General features: G+C 39.8%; 1 protein-coding gene across 1 annotated transcript in view; it reads right to left on the reverse strand.

Annotated features, from left to right (window-relative positions):
• Positions 1 to 19149, reverse strand: part of LOC134854173 (uncharacterized) — a 40712-nt gene extending 21563 nt beyond the window's left edge. Inside the window, exons 1-6 of the mRNA XM_063870322.1 lie at positions 18754 to 19149; positions 18002 to 18136; positions 10545 to 10828; positions 9381 to 9533; positions 8600 to 8735; positions 8086 to 8209 (exon numbers count right to left, since the gene is read on the reverse strand). Coding sequence (XP_063726392.1) covers positions 8086 to 8209; positions 8600 to 8735; positions 9381 to 9533; positions 10545 to 10828; positions 18002 to 18136; positions 18754 to 18910 — 989 coding nt within the window. The 5' untranslated portion in view covers positions 18911 to 19149. The remainder of the gene's footprint in view (positions 1 to 8085; positions 8210 to 8599; positions 8736 to 9380; positions 9534 to 10544; positions 10829 to 18001; positions 18137 to 18753) is intronic.
• Positions 19150 to 19157: the final 8 nt, after the last annotated feature.

The raw sequence follows: 19157 nt of genomic DNA on the forward strand, positions 1-19157 counted from the left end.
GTCAGGAGCCAATAATTGTGGGGGAATCAAACAGAAATGTGAACGCAGGAGGTAAGTCAAGATTGGGAGTTGCCAAGTAAGGGGGTTATTACTATCATCAAAGGAACAACCTCAAATATGGGGAAAACATAAAACAGTCTATGCCAAGACCAGAAATCGAAAGTATTAGAGAAATCGAAAATATGTTTTGTGCTCTATTCTGAAGAGAGCAATACGGTGAGAATAGAATGCACACAATGCAGAAGACAGGAAAACACTGAGGCATTCTCATCAAAGGAGAAGAAACTGTGTCAGGAGCCAATAACTGTGGGGGAATCAAAGAGAAATGTGAACGCAGGAGGTAAGCCAAGATTTGGAGTTGCCAAGTAAGGGGGTTATTACTATCATCAAATGAACAACCTCAAATATGGGGAAAACATAAAACAGTCTATGCCAAGACCAGAAATCGAAAGTATTAGAGAAATCGAAAAATTGTTTTGTGCTCTATTCCGAAGAGAGCAGTACGGTGAGAATGGAATGCCCACAATGCAGAAGACAGGAAAACACTGTGGCATTCTCATCAAAGGAGAAGAAACTGTGTCAGGAGCCGATAACAGTATAGACTCAAACAGAAATGTGAACGCAGGAGGTAAGTCAAGATTGGGAGTTGCCAAGTAAGGGGGTTATTACTATCATCAAAGGAACAACCCCAAATATGGGGAAAACATAAAACAGTCTATGCCAAGACCAGAAATCGAAAGTATTAGAGAAATCGAAAATATGTTTTGTGCTCTATTCTGAAGAGAGCAATACGGTGAGAATAGAATGCACACAATGCAGAAGACAGGAAAACACTGAGGCATTCTCATCAAAGGAGAAGAAACTGTGTCAGGAGCCAATAACTGTGGGGGAATCAAAGAGAAATGTGAACGCAGGAGGTAAGCCAAGATTTGGAGTTGCCAAGTAAGGGGGTTATTACTATCATCAAATGAACAACCTCAAATATGGGGAAAACATAAAACAGTCTATGCCAAGACCAGAAATCGAAAGTATTAGAGAAATCGAAAAATTGTTTTGTGCTCTATTCCGAAGAGAGCAGTACGGTGAGAATGGAATGCCCACAATGCAGAAGACAGGAAAACACTGTGGCATTCTCATCAAAGGAGAAGAAACTGTGTCAGGAGCCGATAACAGTAGAGACTCAAACAGAAATGTGAACGCAGGAGGTAAGCCAAGATTTGGAGTTGCCAAGTAAGGGGTTATTACTATCATCAAAGGAACAACCTCAAATATGGGGAAAATATAAAACAGTCTATGCCAAGACCAGAAATCGAAAGTATTAGAGAAATCGAAAATATGTTTTGTGCTCTATTCTGAAGAGAGCAATACGATGAGAATAGAATGCACACAATGCAGAAGACAGGAAAACACTGAGGCATTCTCATCAAAGGAGAAGAAATTGTGTCAGGAGCCAATAACTGTGGGGGAATCAAACAGAAATGTGAACGCAGGAGGTAAGCCAAGATTGGGAGTTGCCAAGTAAGGGGGTTATTACTATCATCAAAGGAACAACCTCAAATATGGGGAAAACATAAAACAGTCTATGCCAAGACCAGAAATCGAAAGTATTAGAGAAATCGAAAATATGTTTTGTGCTCTATTCCTAAGAGAGCAATACGGTGAGAATAGAATGCACACAATGCAGAAGACAGGAAAACACTGAGGCATTCTCATCAAAGGAGAAGAAACTGTGTCAGGAGCCAATAACTGTGGGGGAATCAAAGAGAAATGTGAACGCAGGAGGTAAGCCAAGATTTGGAGTTGCCAAGTAAGGGGGTTATTACTATCATCAAATGAACAACCTCAAATATGGGGAAAACATAAAACAGTCTATGCCAAGACCAGAAATCGAAAGTATTAGAGAAATCGAAAATATGTTTTGTGCTCTATTCTGAAGAGAGCAATACGGTGAGAATAGAATGCACACAATGCAGAAGACAGGAAAACACTGAGGCATTCTCATCAAAGGAGAAGAAACTGTGTCAGGAGCCAATAACTGTGGGGGAATCAAACAGAAATGTGAACGCAGGAGGTAAGCCAAGATTGGGAGTTGCCAAGTAAGGGGGTTATTACTATCATCAAAGGAACAACCTCAAATATGGGGAAAACATAAAACAGTCTATGCCAAGACCAGAAATCGAAAGTATTAGAGAAATCGAAAATATGTTTTGTGCTCTATTCTGAAGAGAGCAATACGGTGAGAATAGAATGCACACAATGCAGAAGACAGGAAAACACTGAGGCATTCTCATCAAAGGAGAAGAAACTGTGTCAGGAGCCAATAACTGCGGGGGAATCAAACAGAAATGTGAACGCAGGAGGTAAGCCAAGATTTGGAGTTGCCAAGTAAGGGGGTTATTACTATCATCAAAGGAACAACCTCAAATATGGGGAAAACATAAAACAGTCTATGCCAAAACCAGAAATCGAAAGTATTAGAGAAATCGAATATGTTTTGTGCTCTATTCTGAAGAGAGCAATACGGTGAGAATAGAATGCACAAAATGCAGAAGACAGGAAAACACTGAGGCATTCTCATCAAAGGAGAAGAAATTGTGTCAGGAGCCAATAACTGTGGGGGAATCAAACAGAAATGTGAACGCAGGAGGTAAGCCAAGATTGGGAGTTGCCAAGTAAGGGGGTTATTACTATCATCAAAGGAACAACCTCAAATATGGGGAAAACATAAAACAGTCTATGCCAAGACCAGAAATCGAAAGTGTTAGAGAAATCGAAAATATGTTTTGTGCTCTATTCTGAAGAGAGCAATACGGTGAGAATAGAATGCACACAATGCAGAAGACAGGAAAACACTGAGGCATTCTCATCAAAGGAGAAGAAATTGTGTCAGGAGCCAATAACTGTGGGGGAATCAAACAGAAATGTGAACGCAGGAGGTAAGCCAAGATTGGGAGTTGCCAAGTAAGGGGGTTATTACTATCATCAAAGGAACAACCTCAAATATGGGGAAAACATAAAACAGTCTATGCCAAGACCAGAAATCGAAAGTATTAGAGAAATCGAAAATATGTTTTGTGCTCTATTCTGAAGAAAGCAATACGGTGAGAATAGAATGCACACAATGCAGAAGACAGGAAAACACTGAGGCATTCTCATCAAAGGAGAAGAAACTGTGTCAGGAGCCAATAACTGTGGGGGAATCAAACAAAAATGTGAACGCAGGAGGTAAGCCAAGATTTGGAGTTGCCAAGTAAGGGGGTTATTACTATCATCAAAGGAACAACCTCAAATATGGGGAAAACATAAAACAGTCTATGCCAAGACCAGAAATCGAAAGTATTATAGAAATCGAAAATATGTTTTGTGCTCTATTCTGAAGAGAGCAATACGGTGAAAATAGAATGCACACAATGCAGAAGACAGGAAAACACTGAGGCATTCTCATCACAGGAGAAGAAACTGTGTCAGGAGCCAATAACTGTGGGGGAATCAAACAGAAATGTGAACGCAGGAGGTAAGCCAAGATTGGGAGTTGCCAAGTAAGGGGGTTATTACTATCATCAAAAAAACAAATTCAAATGTGGGGAAAATATAAAACAGTCTATGCCAAGACCAACAACGAAAGTATTAGAGAAATCGAAAAATTGTTTTGTGCTCTATTCTGAAGAAAGCAATACGGTGAGAATAGAATGCACACAATGCAGAAGACAGGAAAACACTGAGGCATTCTCATCAAAGGAGAAGAAACTGTGTCAGGAGCCAATAACTGTGGGGGAATCAAAGAGAAATGTGAACGCAGGAGGTAAGTCAAGATTTGGAGTTGCCAAGTAAGGGGGTTATTACTATCATCAAATGAACAACCTCAAATATGGGGAAAACATAAAACAGTCTATGCCAAGACCAGAAATCGAAAGTATTAGAGAAATCGAAAATATGTTTTGTGCTCTATTCTGAAGAGAGCAATACGGTGAGAATAGAATGCACACAATGCAGAAGACAGGAAAACACTGAGGCATTCTCATCAAAGGAGAAGAAACTGTGTCAGGAGCCAATAACTGTGGGGGAATCAAACAGAAATGTGAACGCAGGAGGTAAGCCAAGATTGGGAGTTGCCAAGTAAGGGGGTTATTACTATCATCAAAGGAACAACCTCAAATATGGGGAAAACATAAAACAGTCTATGCCAAGACCAGAAATCGAAAGTATTAGAGAAATCGAAAATATGTTTTGTGCTCTATTCTGAAGAGAGCAATACGGTGAGAATAGAATGCACACAATGCAGAAGACAGGAAAACACTGAGGCATTCTCATCAAAGGAGAAGAAACTGTGTCAGGAGCCAATAACTGTGGGGGAATCAAACAGAAATGTGAACGCAGGAGGTAAGCCAAGATTTGGAGTTGCCAAGTAAGGGGGTTATTACTATCATCAAAGGAACAACCTCAAATGTGGGGAAAACATAAAACAGTCTATGCCAAGACCAATAATCGAAAGTATTAGAGAAATCGAAAAATTGTTTTGTGCTCTACTCCGAAGAGAGCAGTACGGTGAGAATGGAATGCTCACAATGCAGAAGACAGGAAAACACTGTGGCATTCTCATCAAAGGAGAAGAAACTGTGTCAGGAGCCGATAACAGTAGAGACTCAAACAGAAATGTGAACGCAGGAGGTAAGCCAAGATTTGGAGTTGCCAAGTAAGGGGTTATTACTATCATCAAAGGAACAACCTCAAATATGGGGAAAACATAAAACAGTCTATGCCAAGACCAGAAATCGAAAGTATTAGAGAAATCGAAAATATGTTTTGTGCTCTATTCTGAAGAGAGCAATACGGTGAGAATAGAATGCACACAATGCAGAAGACAGGAAAACACTGAGGCATTCTCATCAAAGGAGAAGAAACTGTGTCAGGAGCCAATAACTGTGGGGGAATCAAAGAGAAATGTGAACGCAGGAGGTAAGTCAAGATTTGGAGTTGCCAAGTAAGGGGGTTATTACTATCATCAAATGAACAACCTCAAATATGGGGAAAACATAAAACAGTCTATGCCAAGACCAGAAATCGAAAGTATTAGAGAAATCGAAAATATGTTTTGTGCTCTATTCTGAAGAGAGCAATACGGTGAGAATAGAATGCACACAATGCAGAAGACAGGAAAACACTGAGGCATTCTCATCAAAGGAGAAGAAACTGTGTCAGGAGCCAATAACTGTGGGGGAATCAAACAGAAATGTGAACGCAGGAGGTAAGCCAAGATTGGGAGTTGCCAAGTAAGGGGGTTATTACTATCATCAAAGGAACAACCTCAAATATGGGGAAAACATAAAACAGTCTATGCCAAGACCAGAAATCGAAAGTATTAGAGAAATCGAAAATATGTTTTGTGCTCTATTCTGAAGAGAGCAATACGGTGAGAATAGAATGCACACAATGCAGAAGACAGGAAAACACTGAGGCATTCTCATCAAAGGAGAAGAAACTGTGTCAGGAGCCAATAACTGTGGGGGAATCAAACAGAAATGTGAACGCGGAGGTAAGCCAAGATTTGGAGTTGCCAAGTAAGGGGGTTATTACTATCATCAAAGGAACAACCTCAAATGTGGGGAAAACATAAAACAGTCTATGCCAAGACCAATAATCGAAAGTATTAGAGAAATCGAAAAATTGTTTTGTGCTCTACTCCGAAGAGAGCAGTACGGTGAGAATGGAATGCTCACAATGCAGAAGACAGGAAAACACTGTGGCATTCTCATCAAAGGAGAAGAAACTGTGTCAGGAGCCGATAACAGTAGAGACTCAAACAGAAATGTGAACGCAGGAGGTAAGCCAAGATTTGGAGTTGCCAAGTAAGGGGTTATTACTATCATCAAAGGAACAACCTCAAATATGGGGAAAACATAAAACAGTCTACGCCAAGACCAGAAATCGAAAGTATTAGAGAAATCGAAAATATGTTTTGTGCTCTATTCTGAAGAGAGCAATACGGTGAGAATAGAATGCACACAATGCAGAAGACAGGAAAACACTGAGGCATTCTCATCAAAGGAGAAGAAACTGTGTCAGGAGCCAATAACTGTGGGGGAATCAAACAGAAATGTGAACGCAGGAGGTAAGCCAAGATTTGGAGTTACCAAGTAAGGGGGTTATTACTATCATCAAAGGAACAACCTCAAATATGGGGAAATCATAAAACAGTCTATGCCAAGACCAGAAATCGAAAGTATTAGAGAAATCGAAAATATGTTTTGTGCTCTATTCTGAAGAGAGCAATACGGTGAAAATAGAATGCACACAATGCAGAAGACAGGAAAACACTGAGGCATTCTCATCAAAGGAGAAGAAACTGTGTCAGGAGCCAATAACTGTGGGGGAATCAAACAGAAATGTGAACGCAGGAGGTAAGCCAAGATTGGGAGTTGCCAAGTAAGGGGGTTATTACTATCATCAAAAAAACAACTTCAAATGTGGGGAAAATATAAAACAGTCTATGCCAAGACCAACAACGAAAGTATTAGAGAAATCGAAAAAATGTTTTGTGCTCTATTCTGAAGAAAGCAATACGGTGAGAATAGAATGCACACAATGCAGAAGACAGGAAAACACTGAAGCATTCTCATCAAAGGAGAAGAAACTGTGTCAGGAGCCAATAACTGTGGGGGAATCAAACAGAAATGTGAACGCAGGAGGTAAGCCAAGATTGGGAGTTGCCAAAAAGGGGGTTATTACTACTTACACGCCTGAGCTGACAACATCAAAATGAGGTCATCAGGAGCACCATCGAAGGAAGATTCAGATGAGTTACCGGGCACAAGTGTTCTAATTGGACAAAAACCAAACTCGAGCCAAATGCAACTGTTTACGAGACCACTGAGGGAGCGTAAGCTACCAAAGTTTTCGAGAGAACGAATTTTTAACCAGTGCAGTGTCAGTAGAAAAGCAAAAAAAAGTTCTTACGATCACTACAAACTCAAACGAGGACAAAAATGAGTAGCCAATAGCAGCGCCAAGAGCAGCTAGCGGCGAGCACGTTTAGCCGACCATGGAGAGGAGCGAATTAAGGAGAGTGCACACTAAAAAACAGTGTTAGTCCCAAAACAATATCAAGCCCAAGAAGTAAAGCGCGAAATGAAAAGGTTCTAAATTTACTGGGGGAGATTCTTCACAAGATAAAGATAACTTTCAGGGCTTAGATGGAGACGGGTAATTTTGTGCATGTGGTTACGTGTTCCTAAGGCGTGACTTTAAATTGGTTTTGACTTTATGCGTTGGCTGGAGACGCGCATTAAAACAGCGGAAAGAATCCCACTCTGGGTAAACAAGTGGATTTTGCCCAGGAGGCATCACCAAGGAAACGGGAGGCAATCTACCAAGCGGGAGGAGATTACCTAGACCGAGTTGGTGGAGATTCGTCAATTTCAGTCTCAATAACCAGACGGGTTCGGGCTAAAACTCTTAATTAGACGAACAGCTAAGTCTATCAGACTCATATACGCCAATGGCTAGGATTGGAAACGGGAAATTTTGCCAATTTGAATCACAGAGTCGGACGCACCACCGGTCCTGATGGTGAAAAAACAGCAAAATATGCGTAAAAATAGTGAGAATTTTTAAAAGAATTAGAAAATACTTCGATTTGGAGCGGAAACATGAAGATTGAAAACGGAGGATACAAACTGTTCAAAGTAGGATCACATTGTTCGATTTAATACAAAAATTGGAGACTAGTCAGGCTATGGTGAACATATTTGATTTCCATACTTAGCTGCGCAAAAGCCCTAGGTACACCAAAAATTAATTTGATTATATGAGTTGGAGCGGGGGAGAGAAAAACAGCCGAGCATTCAAAGGTTTCATTAGGCAGAATTCGAAAAATTCAAAGAGCTGACCTAAAATTGTCGACAAATTTTTCAAAAAAACACCCAATTTTTTCCACTCTTTTCAAGAAATACAGAGTAATTCGTTTCGTGGGACAATTTTCCAACTAAAAAAAGATCAAAAAATCATTTGAAAAGAATCTATTACACTTTGTGGGCATCCAAAAAGTGCATATCACAATGAAATTATTTTGTTAATAGTAACAATTACTTGGCGGCGTTTGTGACTTCGTCGAGTATGAGCTGTTCATTCTGCACGATGAAGTCAGGCGAGAAGAAGCGGTCAGTCTCGAACGAAGTGTATCCTCCACAGTCCTCGTTCTCAATGTAGAGACCTATAAACGAGGGGCCGATCTAGCATTTTCTTTGAAAACTTTGAAGATGAAAACTTTGAAGATGAAATCTTTTTTTTACGTCAACCAAAATGATTTTACAATTTTCCGAGATCTACCAACTTGCTTTTTTGCAACATTTTCTGCTGTGTAAATGTGTTTTTGAAAAAAAAAAAAAACAAGCCAAACATGCCATTTTTGTGCTTTTTTGGAAGTGTTTGACCTAAAAAGGGCACCTTTTCAGCAGACGGCTCTAGAAAAATTTCAGAGTCATCAATCAACACCATCCCCCACCCCCCCCCCCCCCACCAGTGAATCCGCCTCTGCTATAAACAATATAACAATATCTTAAAAGATCGACAAACATTTCGATATTTTTTTGAAAGTGTTTACCAAGGAATAAATGTTGCGTTTGGTGGATGGCGTGGAACACATCGTTTAGTACTGACTCAGCAAATATTCTCAGCGCCAAGTCTCTCAAATCAGCGCCCATGATCACGTAGTGCAGTCGGAAGTGAATCGTATGCACCTTAAGCGAGAAGCGAGTACTTCAGGTGTTTTATGTTTTGATATAACACTACAAATTTAATAGAGAAAAGTTGGTCAATATTTTTTTTCAGATTTTTTCCTCCTCAAACTGTTGTTTTCGGCCATTAAACTTGTGAAGTATCCTGTCAATAAACGGAACGAATGGGATTTTAAAATTATTTTTGAACAAATTTGGGCTTTTTCGAAGTGTGCATATTTTTCAAACAGGTGAAATAATGAGTCCATGGATTATATTATGCTCCTACATTAGTTTAAGTGGTAGATCGTTTTTAACTATATTCGATATTGACCAAAGACTATATCAGCCGTTAATTTGTAAGAGAAACATCGTTAATTTGGTCCTATTTTAAGGAAATAGAGTTAATTTAGTTAGCTGGAGAAAGGGATTTTTTTTCAGTTGTTTCGATATTTTGTAAAAAATACATTTTGTATATTAAGCGTTACATGATTTTGTATATTTGTTTGTTATATGATGACCTTGGAAATATGATTTTTTTTATTGCTTTGATTTGTCTTTTTTGAAGATTTGAAGTTGTGTTAGAAGTGTGAACAGAAGTGTGAAATGATTCGTGAAATGAAGATATAAGACTTAATTGTGGCTGTTTGGTTGGTTGTTCAATTGTACCTGTGGGTAGAATGTTCCGTGGAACGAGGCTGGGCCCACCAGGGAGAGGATTGCCTGGGCTGAGAAGCCCTCGTGATATACCAGAGTGGCCTTGGCTGGGGATATGCTGGACAACAGCCACTCGTACTCCTTCAACGCCACTGGGTTCATCGCCTGGAAACAAGTCTCACTCGCTTTATATCAAAGTCATTTAACTCTCCACGTTTTTATCAGCGCCATTTATCCAACTATCATCCACCCCCTCCCCCGCCCCCTGTGTTTTCATCTTTCGTAATTTAACCCCCCTTTCAAAAGGTGGTTTGGTTATCGTTATGATGAATATTAAAAAGAAGTTAAAAGAAGCCAAAAAATTGTCAAAAACAGGATACAAAAATTCTTTTTTGAAGAATTTTTGAAGGAGTTCTTTTTTGAAGGAGTTTTGAAGGAGTTTGTTGAGTTGTCCATTTTTTTGGAAAGTTTCGAAACTCAGCTGAACGAAACTATGAATTGCGCCTGAAAACAACAAAAACGCTAAAGCAAAAGATGATAAATAAAACGCTGTGCGCACACATTTTTTTCAGGAGTTCAAGTTCAGAAAATTTGGCAGAGAGTGTTCAAAAACTGCTTTGACTTTTTTTCAACATCTACCGAGTAGATTTTTTTAAATTTTAAAGTCATAAAAACTCACAAAACTCCCCCCCCCCCCCGTTTGTACGTTTTTGGGTGGAGACAAACACAAAGGTACTTTATACCATCTTCAAAAAGACCCTTTGCTTTTGGCCACTCGAACTAAACCTGCTCGAACTGAATCTGCTTTTGGCTACTCGAACTAAGTTTTTTTCTAAAAAAAAAGCGCTTAAGGTGTTACTATATGTCAACGATGTTGGAGGAGCATGCACCGATTGAAAAGCAACTTTTGGTCTAAGCGTTGCAAAATCTCCAAAAAGACAGAAATTTTTCCGCCAACGCAAAAAAAAAATGAAAACCCATGCACAAAACCTGCATTAGATCCTTGCAGTTAAGGGATTGGTTAAGAACTTATACCCAGATCGGGTTATTGATGAGATCTTGATTGTTTTTTTTCTCTAAGTTTCATAGACAAGCAGGTGTAGAGGCTTTTTAATGAAATTTAGACCTAACATACTTTGCAAAAAAAATACGCGAAGCTGACAATTTATTTCGTACCTTAATAACACTAGCCAGTCCCCACACATTAGTGAACTTTCGCACGCCTGCCAAGTATGAAATGTCACTTAAATAAGTGGGCATGTTGAGAGCTTTGTTCACACTGTCCGCGGATATTTTGTTGAGGAAGAAGGCCTGGTTTTCCAGCTTGAGAGCCCTGTGGAACCCTGCGTGTGGATTGTAGGGCAGCTGGTCCTGTTCTAACAGACTCATGAGTACTTTGGAGAGAGTGAGATCTATTTTGTGTTCACGCATGTAGTTCACAAACACCGACATGTTGAAAGCTGAAAAAAATCGAAAAAATTCAACTTTATAGCTGGGAAAATTTGTCATAATCCATGAGGATTACCTATTTCATGCCATTAAATAAGGATCAAGGTAGAAAAAAAAAATCAGCTGTTCAGATGAAGTGACTATAACATACCGAGTTCCGAGTCTGTACTATAACATAAGTGACTATATTATTGGTGACTATAACATACAGCGGCGGATTTAGGGGGGGGGGGGGGGGCGTAAACGCTTTGGGCGAATACCCCCCTCCCTCAGGGATTCGACCCCTGCCGACCCAAAGGGCCCTCCCTTGAACTATTTTGAGATATTCATTTTTGGCCGTTGGACCCCAAAATGTTTCTAAAGGCGCCTTTGGCGCCAATATATACTAATTTTGAGGGGGTAGCACGCGCCGAAAAAACGCATTTTTTTAGTCAAAAATCCTAAAATGTGCCTAAAAACTAATTTTTGGCCCGTTTTTTCAAAATTTGGTCCAATCAGGGTCTTTTTAGTACTTTGGGAGAGCTCGGAAAATCAAATTGGTCGATCTAAAAAAAATCGACAACATCGATAAGGTTGGTTTTTTTTTACTTACACTTTTCCAAATTTTGTCTGTTAACAGCATGATATTCCCGCAAAGACCATTATATAAATCATTATATACTGTGGTATGATAGTTTCTCCTTGGGGCAATTTTCTTATAAAAACAAAAGGAGCTGTTTGCAAAAAAAATCATGCCAACTTAAAAAAAGAAACTTTTCAATTTTTTGTATTTTTCAATTAAAACGGTTTCTTAAAACACTTGAGATGATAAATCGACATATTATGTTATGCGGGACCAACATATCTGTCAACTGTTCTTATGTTTTAAAAGAAACAGAAAAGCGTTCATCGTTGTAATCAAAAGGATGAGTAGTCAGACGTACATGGACAGATTTGAGATTGAATAAAAGAAAGCTATTATTTGGAGACACAGAATAAGTTTTATTCAATAATTGCTTTTTGAGATCTGAATAAAACCCTTCATTAATAGCTGCATCCTGAATAAAAGCCACATTTTGATTAGTACTAAAATTGATACCAGAAAATTTAAAATTCATTTTCAGCCAAGAAATCTGAACGAAGGTTTAATAAGTATGTTTTCTACGCACATTTTTGCCTAAGTGTAGATTTCAGGGATTGCTTCTCTAGGTTAACGGCACCGCAAAGTGGTCCCTTTGGTAGTGAATTCAGCGGGGCGACCGAGATTTACTACTATCCACAATCCCGAAAGGGTTAAGTTGGTGGCAACTACTCCGTACTGTATTCTGTTACTTGCTCCTTTCTATGATTTCTATGTATTCTGTTACTTCCTTTCTATGCTGTCTCGTCCAGGACCATATGCGGGCTGCTGGGGATCTTCGGCATCCTCTGAAGCTGACGGTTTGGGTAGGGGCCCGACCGCGCCTGCTGATGGTTGCGGGGTTTTCGGGGCTGTAGAGGACCGCAGTGGTTTGTAATGCAGGGGAACTATCGACCCTTCCTTGGGTCCTGTCCACAGGCTATCGCCGTGGAAATCCAGTGCGCATTCGTATAAAGTGACTGCACTTGCTCCGATTCAGTCGTCTGGTCGATGCGTTGTAGGATCCGGGGGGGGGGGCATCTGAGGACTCGGGGTTTGTTGGAGAGAGCTACTAAAAGGTGGGCTCCCACCGCTTGCTTGTTGATTCTTGAAGTTGGCCGGGACGAAACCTCCTTGGTATCCGTTCACTGTCCCGGCCCTCGGTAGTTTAAATGGTCAGCGGCTTTCTGGTGGCATTCTTTCGCGAAGTGCCCTGGCTGATGACATGCGTAGCAGTTGCCGCGGGAAGCCTGATTTTTCGCTCCGTAGCGTCCCACACCGCTGTTCTCGTAGCTCCGACGGTCATCTCCCAGATAGGGGTCGGGTCATATAGCTGCCGCGGCCGCTCTGTCTGTTCGGTTCGGGGTAGATTCTCCGGGTGGGGGCAGGAATAATAGAATTAACGAACCTACCCATCATTGCCGTCATGTTCTGCATTTGTGTCAGAAGGTCACTCTGCACACTCACTAGTTGGTCTATCCTCGGGTCAGTGCCCACTGGTTGTCGTCCCGCACCGGTCGCCCCTGGAGTAGTCCGGGCGCTCTGTCCCTGACCTCCACGACTGACTACGGCCACTAGCGCCGATACATCCTATGCTACTATCGCACGGCGCAGCTTCTTCCTGTTTCTGGCTCGGGACGATTTGTTCACCAATTCCAGAGCCTGAGCTCGGGCCACTGCCTGTGCCAAGCTCCCCAATTCTTCTGGTAGGATGAGGTCCTGCAGCTCCACATCATACAAACCGTCGATAAACTGTTCGCGGTTCATGTCGTCTCTAGCCTGAGCACCCACATTCGCAATCGCCACGTCGTCAAGGGATCTGACACGGCCGCATTCCCGCAGCCCTTCCTTGTCGCTCTGCATCAGGTTTTTGAACTCTTCCCTGACGCCTGCCTGAGCCTGGATTGGCATCATTCGCTGGTCAAGTTCGCTCAGCATTCCCCTTAAGGTGGGGTCTGGGAAGTCGTCGACTTCCTCTCTGAAGTGGGCTGGCATGCTCGTAAATTCATCAAGGGCACATCCCGTCAAACAGGTACGCAACACCATCCTGGCCTGTTCGTCTTCCCACCGATTAGCATCGGCAAACCAGGCGAAGTGCTTCCTCCAGTCCGACCAGTTCTGGTAGCTGTTGGAGGGAAAGCGGTCAGGTCGGATCGTTCCGAACCCAAACCTCCCCTGTTGCCTGTCAAGAGCATTTGCCACTGCAGCTTCTGCCATCAATGCGCGGTCTTGGTCGTTCGTTGTCTGTCAAAATCGTCCCGTTTAACACAGAATAATCGTAACTACAGTCCAGAATAGGGCCCACCCAGGAGCGCCAATGTAGATTTCAGGGATTGCTTCTCTAGGCCCGTTCTCACTCTCTGGCTTAACGGCACCGCAAAGTGGTCCCTTTGGTAGTGAGTTCAGCGGGGTGACCGAGATTCACTACTATCCACAATCCCGAAAGGGTTAAATTGGTGGCAACTACTCCATACTGTATTCTGTTACTTGCCCCTTTCTATGCTTCTCTTGCGGCTGTCTCGTTCACTCTAGCCGATCACACGAGTTTTCAGTAATAATTAAATTCAAATAAATATTGCTCCAAATACAGAAGGGTCTAGTCGGCCTCAATTATAATCTAGTATTCTAATCAAAAGGAAAGGGTCCACGATCAATCGATACAATTGCCTTATTGCAATTCGAGTTCCGAATCATTAGCCAACAATTGTCTCTTTTCTAGAGAATCCTAAGTTTTTAATTACCCAGAGTAATGCTACTTAATCACTCAGTCCGACCTCACAATTCCTGATTCTCTAACTAACTGAGAACCAACCGTTCGCTCTCACAGCACAATTTTTCTTCTCTAGCTAACGAGAACCGACTACTCTCTCTAGTAATTCACAGTGTTCTGCCTAAGGGTAAGCTGCTTGTTATTCTCTATAATATTTGTCTATTTGAGTTTTAGTTATAGTTAGAGTTATGTCGTCCCTACAAGTCCTGATCTTTATTTTGGTACCCATTTCGCAAGGTTTTGACTGAATTCTTCGCCTGACGCCACTAGTCTTAAGTTCCAAATTCATTACAGGCGTCTCTAACTAAATTGTGCAAATATCAAGTCCAATTTCACCTCCGAACCGAGGTATGTTTAATTGACCAATCTTCCCAAGGTTTTTATTTAATTGTCCCATTAACGTTCCAACCTCCCAGGGGTAGGGAAAGACCCTTTTTATGGGTCGCTAACTCATTCTAAGCATCTAAAATTCCGATCTACACTCTATTCTAATCCCGACCTTCTAGCTACCAGGGAAACGTAAATCGCTTATTAGGGGTCGAATTATGCCAAAAAGCCACCTCCGGGGAGCTAAGTAAATATCCCGTTCATTCAAGTTATTTAGGAGTCCTACTGCCCATGCTATACCTCCGTTACTGTCAATTCTCTCTGGGACTACTTTTTTTAAACCCTTATTGCTATTCTATTAATAGCGCATTCGCCAAGCCAAGTTGAACCCGATGTTTGCCAAGTTCACTTCAATTGATTCCACTGATTCAATTATACAATGTCTAAGCTATACCTTTTTCGGCTTCTCAATTATTCCCCAATAGGTAAGTTCCCTCCAAAATATTAGTAAGGTGACCGATTCTCATTCCCAAGGGTTGGGGTCGGATGTATACGCCTCTTTCCAGTGTTAATCCCGAGGTTTTCCATACAAATTTGGTTCTAAACACCTAAAGGTCAATTTGAGGTCACCCCGGGGTCACCCGGCGTCAATCTTCCATATTCAGGTATATAATTCCATTGTGGTCCTACCTACCAATTTTCATCAATATCCCGTTAATACTTCGCAAGTTATCCAATTTCTAAGGTCCATGATCACTTTTCCCGGGGAAAGGTTATTAGCACCGGAAGGAGTCGCCGGAGGGGTTTTACTTACATGGGGTCTTTTTTTGGGGATGAGTTGTAGTATCCGATGCCGCCATGAAATCGATATGCCCTCGCTCATTATTTTGCTTAAATTGCCTACTTCCGGTTTAAAGGGTGATTTTCCAAAGTGCTAATAACTTCCGGTTCGGCCGCTGGATTTGGTTCAAATTATAACACAAGATGTACTTCGTTGCTACCTATGCTATCCTAAAGTTTTAGCTTCCTGCGTTCAGTGGGGTCCAAGAAACGACTCCCGGAAGTCGGGATTGGGTCTTATTGTATAGGGCATAAAACCGGAAGTGGGGGTCTGAGGGGTCTGGGTTTCTAAACTTAAGCTTTCCTTAAATATGTCTATGACATACTATATTTTGGTTCCATTCCAACCGCAAGTCACCGAGTTCTGATAGGGCCATTTGCACTTCCGGGAACCGTTATCACTTGGGCCCGGGGAGACCGAGGTTTACGGATTTTTGCATGCCCAGGTCAAATCATCTCTAGTATCCGTCCTATGAGTTTCATAAACCTAGCCACAGTAGTTCCCATTTGGGGAGGTCCGCCGATTTTACTTCACCTGAGTTTTCTGCCATAAGAGGGACTATATCTTTGAAGATTCAAACTTAATTTGGGTATGACTATTTGTTTACTTTTCTACTTATCGAATTGATTTATCAATACCGAGTTATATACTTCTGATTAACCTTCACTACACTGCATGCATTTGTGATGGTAAACTCCCAGACGAAATATGAGTTTGTCGAAAAGTGTTAGGATCAACGATCCTATACTAAGAAAGAACTTTTTGTTTTAGTTGACCCCTAAATTTATCAAGAAAAATTATGCGAACTGCCTTGTTGAAAAAAATGAGGACTTAACCCATAAACTTCCTTGCGAGATCCCCGCATCCAGTTTCGAGCGTTAATAATCGATTATAATATGATTTTAGTACCAGTCTTACAAAAACTGAGAAGAAATTGATTTTAATCAATTAACAATCGATATTAATCTCCCTTTTTGAAATCAAATAAAATCATTTAAAATACATTATAATCGATTATAATCAATTATTTTTATCCAAATTTCTAATTCATTTGTTTTGCAGAAAAATTCATTATAATTGATTATAATTGCTTCTAATCCCTTTTACTTCCCCATTTTGTCCTGGACCTTGCACATGAACTGCTTATTTTTTATGCTTTTTGTAGACTTTGATTTATGTGAAAAGTGGGAAAAAGTTTTGACAGATCTCAAATGAACGCAAATTTAAAACGTTTTTACTTTTTTATTTTTTATTTCTTGATTATAGTTGTTTTATGATGTAAACTTTAAGTTTTTATGACCACCAAAATATCAGCACACTGATTTAGTTTGATGATTTGTATAGAAAAGTTATATTTCACCTACCGCGGGATTCTTTCAACTAATATGATGGAAACTCTATAAAATTTTTTTGATGGTAAAACTTTGCGTTTAGATGAACCAAAGAGTTACAAGAAATCTCACTTATGGAGATTTTCTGACAGAAAAAATATTATAATTTGTTATAATGGTTTCTAATAGATTATAAGAGATTATAAGAGATTATTAGATATTATAAGAGACTATCAGAGATTATAAAAGATTTTCGGAAAAGTTATAATCAATTACAATTGATTATATTTTATTATAATGTCACGAAAAATTTTATTTTCATAATGGATTATAAATCGTTGAAACATCTAAATTGGGCGTTTATAATTAGTTATAAGTTTGATAAAAGCACAATTTAAATTGTAATTTAATCGATTACTTTATTTTTTTACTGAGTGCGGGTCAATTTGTAAAATCATAACGCGTAGTTGCTAATCACTCAAAGGGTCCTTTTTATGACATCCATTTTCGAGCAACCGACCCTGAAACTTAATTGAAGGTGCCTTTGGGGATCAACCGTACAATCTCTACCGCTAAGTGATCTACCGTAGAATGCCCTCCCCAAGCAGGTATTAAATCTGAAAACTGATTCTGTATAAAAAATGCATTTCATTCAATCGAGCAAATAAGTGTGGTTCTAATATTTTCTTATATTTTTGTATGCGGAATTGCATTTGTATACTGTTAACTGCTTAGAATAATGTTTTAATTCATTTTTTTCAGTAAAGCGGTTAATTTTGAATCAAATCTAGGCTAATCTCAAAGTTAGTTCATCAAAAATCCATATTCACCCCCCTTATCAATTTGGGAGGAAATTATAGGCGACAATATATACTTATTTCAATGTATACTAATTTTTGAATGGCGAAACCTTCAAAAAAGTGCCTAAGACATCGTTTGTGGCCTAGTTTTTTTTTTAAAAAAGATCGCTTGCGACCCAGAAAGCTTGGTGAGTTTACTTTTGGTGAAAAAGTGGTTTCTATTTGATATATTATATTATGATACTTATTTTTGTACATTATATATCTAAAAGGTGTTTTGGGGTATTTCGGAAAATCAATTTACTCAACGTAAAAAATATGGTCGACAAAGCTTTCGAACATTTTTTTGAAAAATCTACCCGCCCAATTGAAAAAACCCAAGATCTGCGCCTGATCACGCGTGGTAGAAGGCCAATCATCCAGGGACCAACAAGCCAAAAATTAGATTACAATTTACAACATAATAATCCGTTATAATCGTTTACTTACGCCTAACCTTGGATGCGGATGAACTTACCCAAGTCTTTGTTGTTGACAGGTAGTTGATACAACATGCGCACCAAGTTAGAAGTGTCCGGTCCAGTTTCGTCCTCAAACTCCGTGTCGTCCTCTTCATCACTGTCATCCACATACTGACTGCGACCCCTCAGAGCTGGCAGAAAAGGTAAATTAACTTCAGGGGTGAGGGTCTTTTTCGGTTCTCTTATAAGTTAAAATGCTCCATTTAATTCATATTCAAAATTTGAAATTCAAAAGAATGTGATTCCAGAAAAACTTCACTCGGAAATTAATGCAGCAGATTTGTCCTATTTTTAAGCCAACGTAAATTTTTTGAATTGGAATTAGAATTAGAGTTTTTGATTTTGAATTAAAGCTAAAAAAGACCCTCCCTAAGATTCAAACTCAATATATTTTCAAGCATTTCAGTTCTGGCCTTTGTTTTTGTTCCAGGGGTTTTTTGATATAATTTCATATAAATTTTTATCTCATATCTCATATATAATTAAGTGAAATTTCACTTAATTATATATAGGACCCCTTTTAAGTTTCGACATTGACTTATATCCTGTTTCACAGCATCCACTTTCAGGCGACCGAAAGTACCCTGAAATTTGTGGGGCCTATATATAAACATATACAAGTTTTTGGCCTGTTTCGTTAAAAATTTGCCAGGGAAAATTTAATAATTCGAAAAATCAGATTGCATTGAGATTTTTTTAAAAAAATTTAGCCACATTTATGAAATTGGAATTAAGTGAAAATTCATGCCTTCGAGATCAAACTCGTCAATGCCGCCCTCTGAATTCGCTCCTCGCCCACTGACTGTGACGTCATCCCGCTGCCAATCTCTGGCTCGACTGGGCGCCGGCCGCTGTCTTGCTTCGCCTCCATTGTTGCTTCTCGGCTGCTGCTGGCTCGTGCTCATAATTCAAAATGATTGAGAAATTTTTTTCAATTAAAAGATTCAAAAGAATTTATTTTGCAAAAATATCCAATAATTTCAAATCAGAAGTGTTATTTTTTTGTACTAAAATTAATTTTAATCGAATTTTCAACAACAAAAGCAGCATAAGTTTGTACCATTGTTGTATTAACTATAGTTTATTAATGCGTTGTCAATGCATATGCTATGTATATTCATCAAAAAGTTGTACACACTTTTCTTAGATGAT

The sequence above is a fragment of the Symsagittifera roscoffensis genome, chromosome 9 (assembly GCF_963678635.1).
Source record: "Symsagittifera roscoffensis chromosome 9, txSymRosc1.1, whole genome shotgun sequence".
NCBI classification, from domain to species: Eukaryota; Metazoa; Xenacoelomorpha; order Acoela; family Convolutidae; genus Symsagittifera; species Symsagittifera roscoffensis.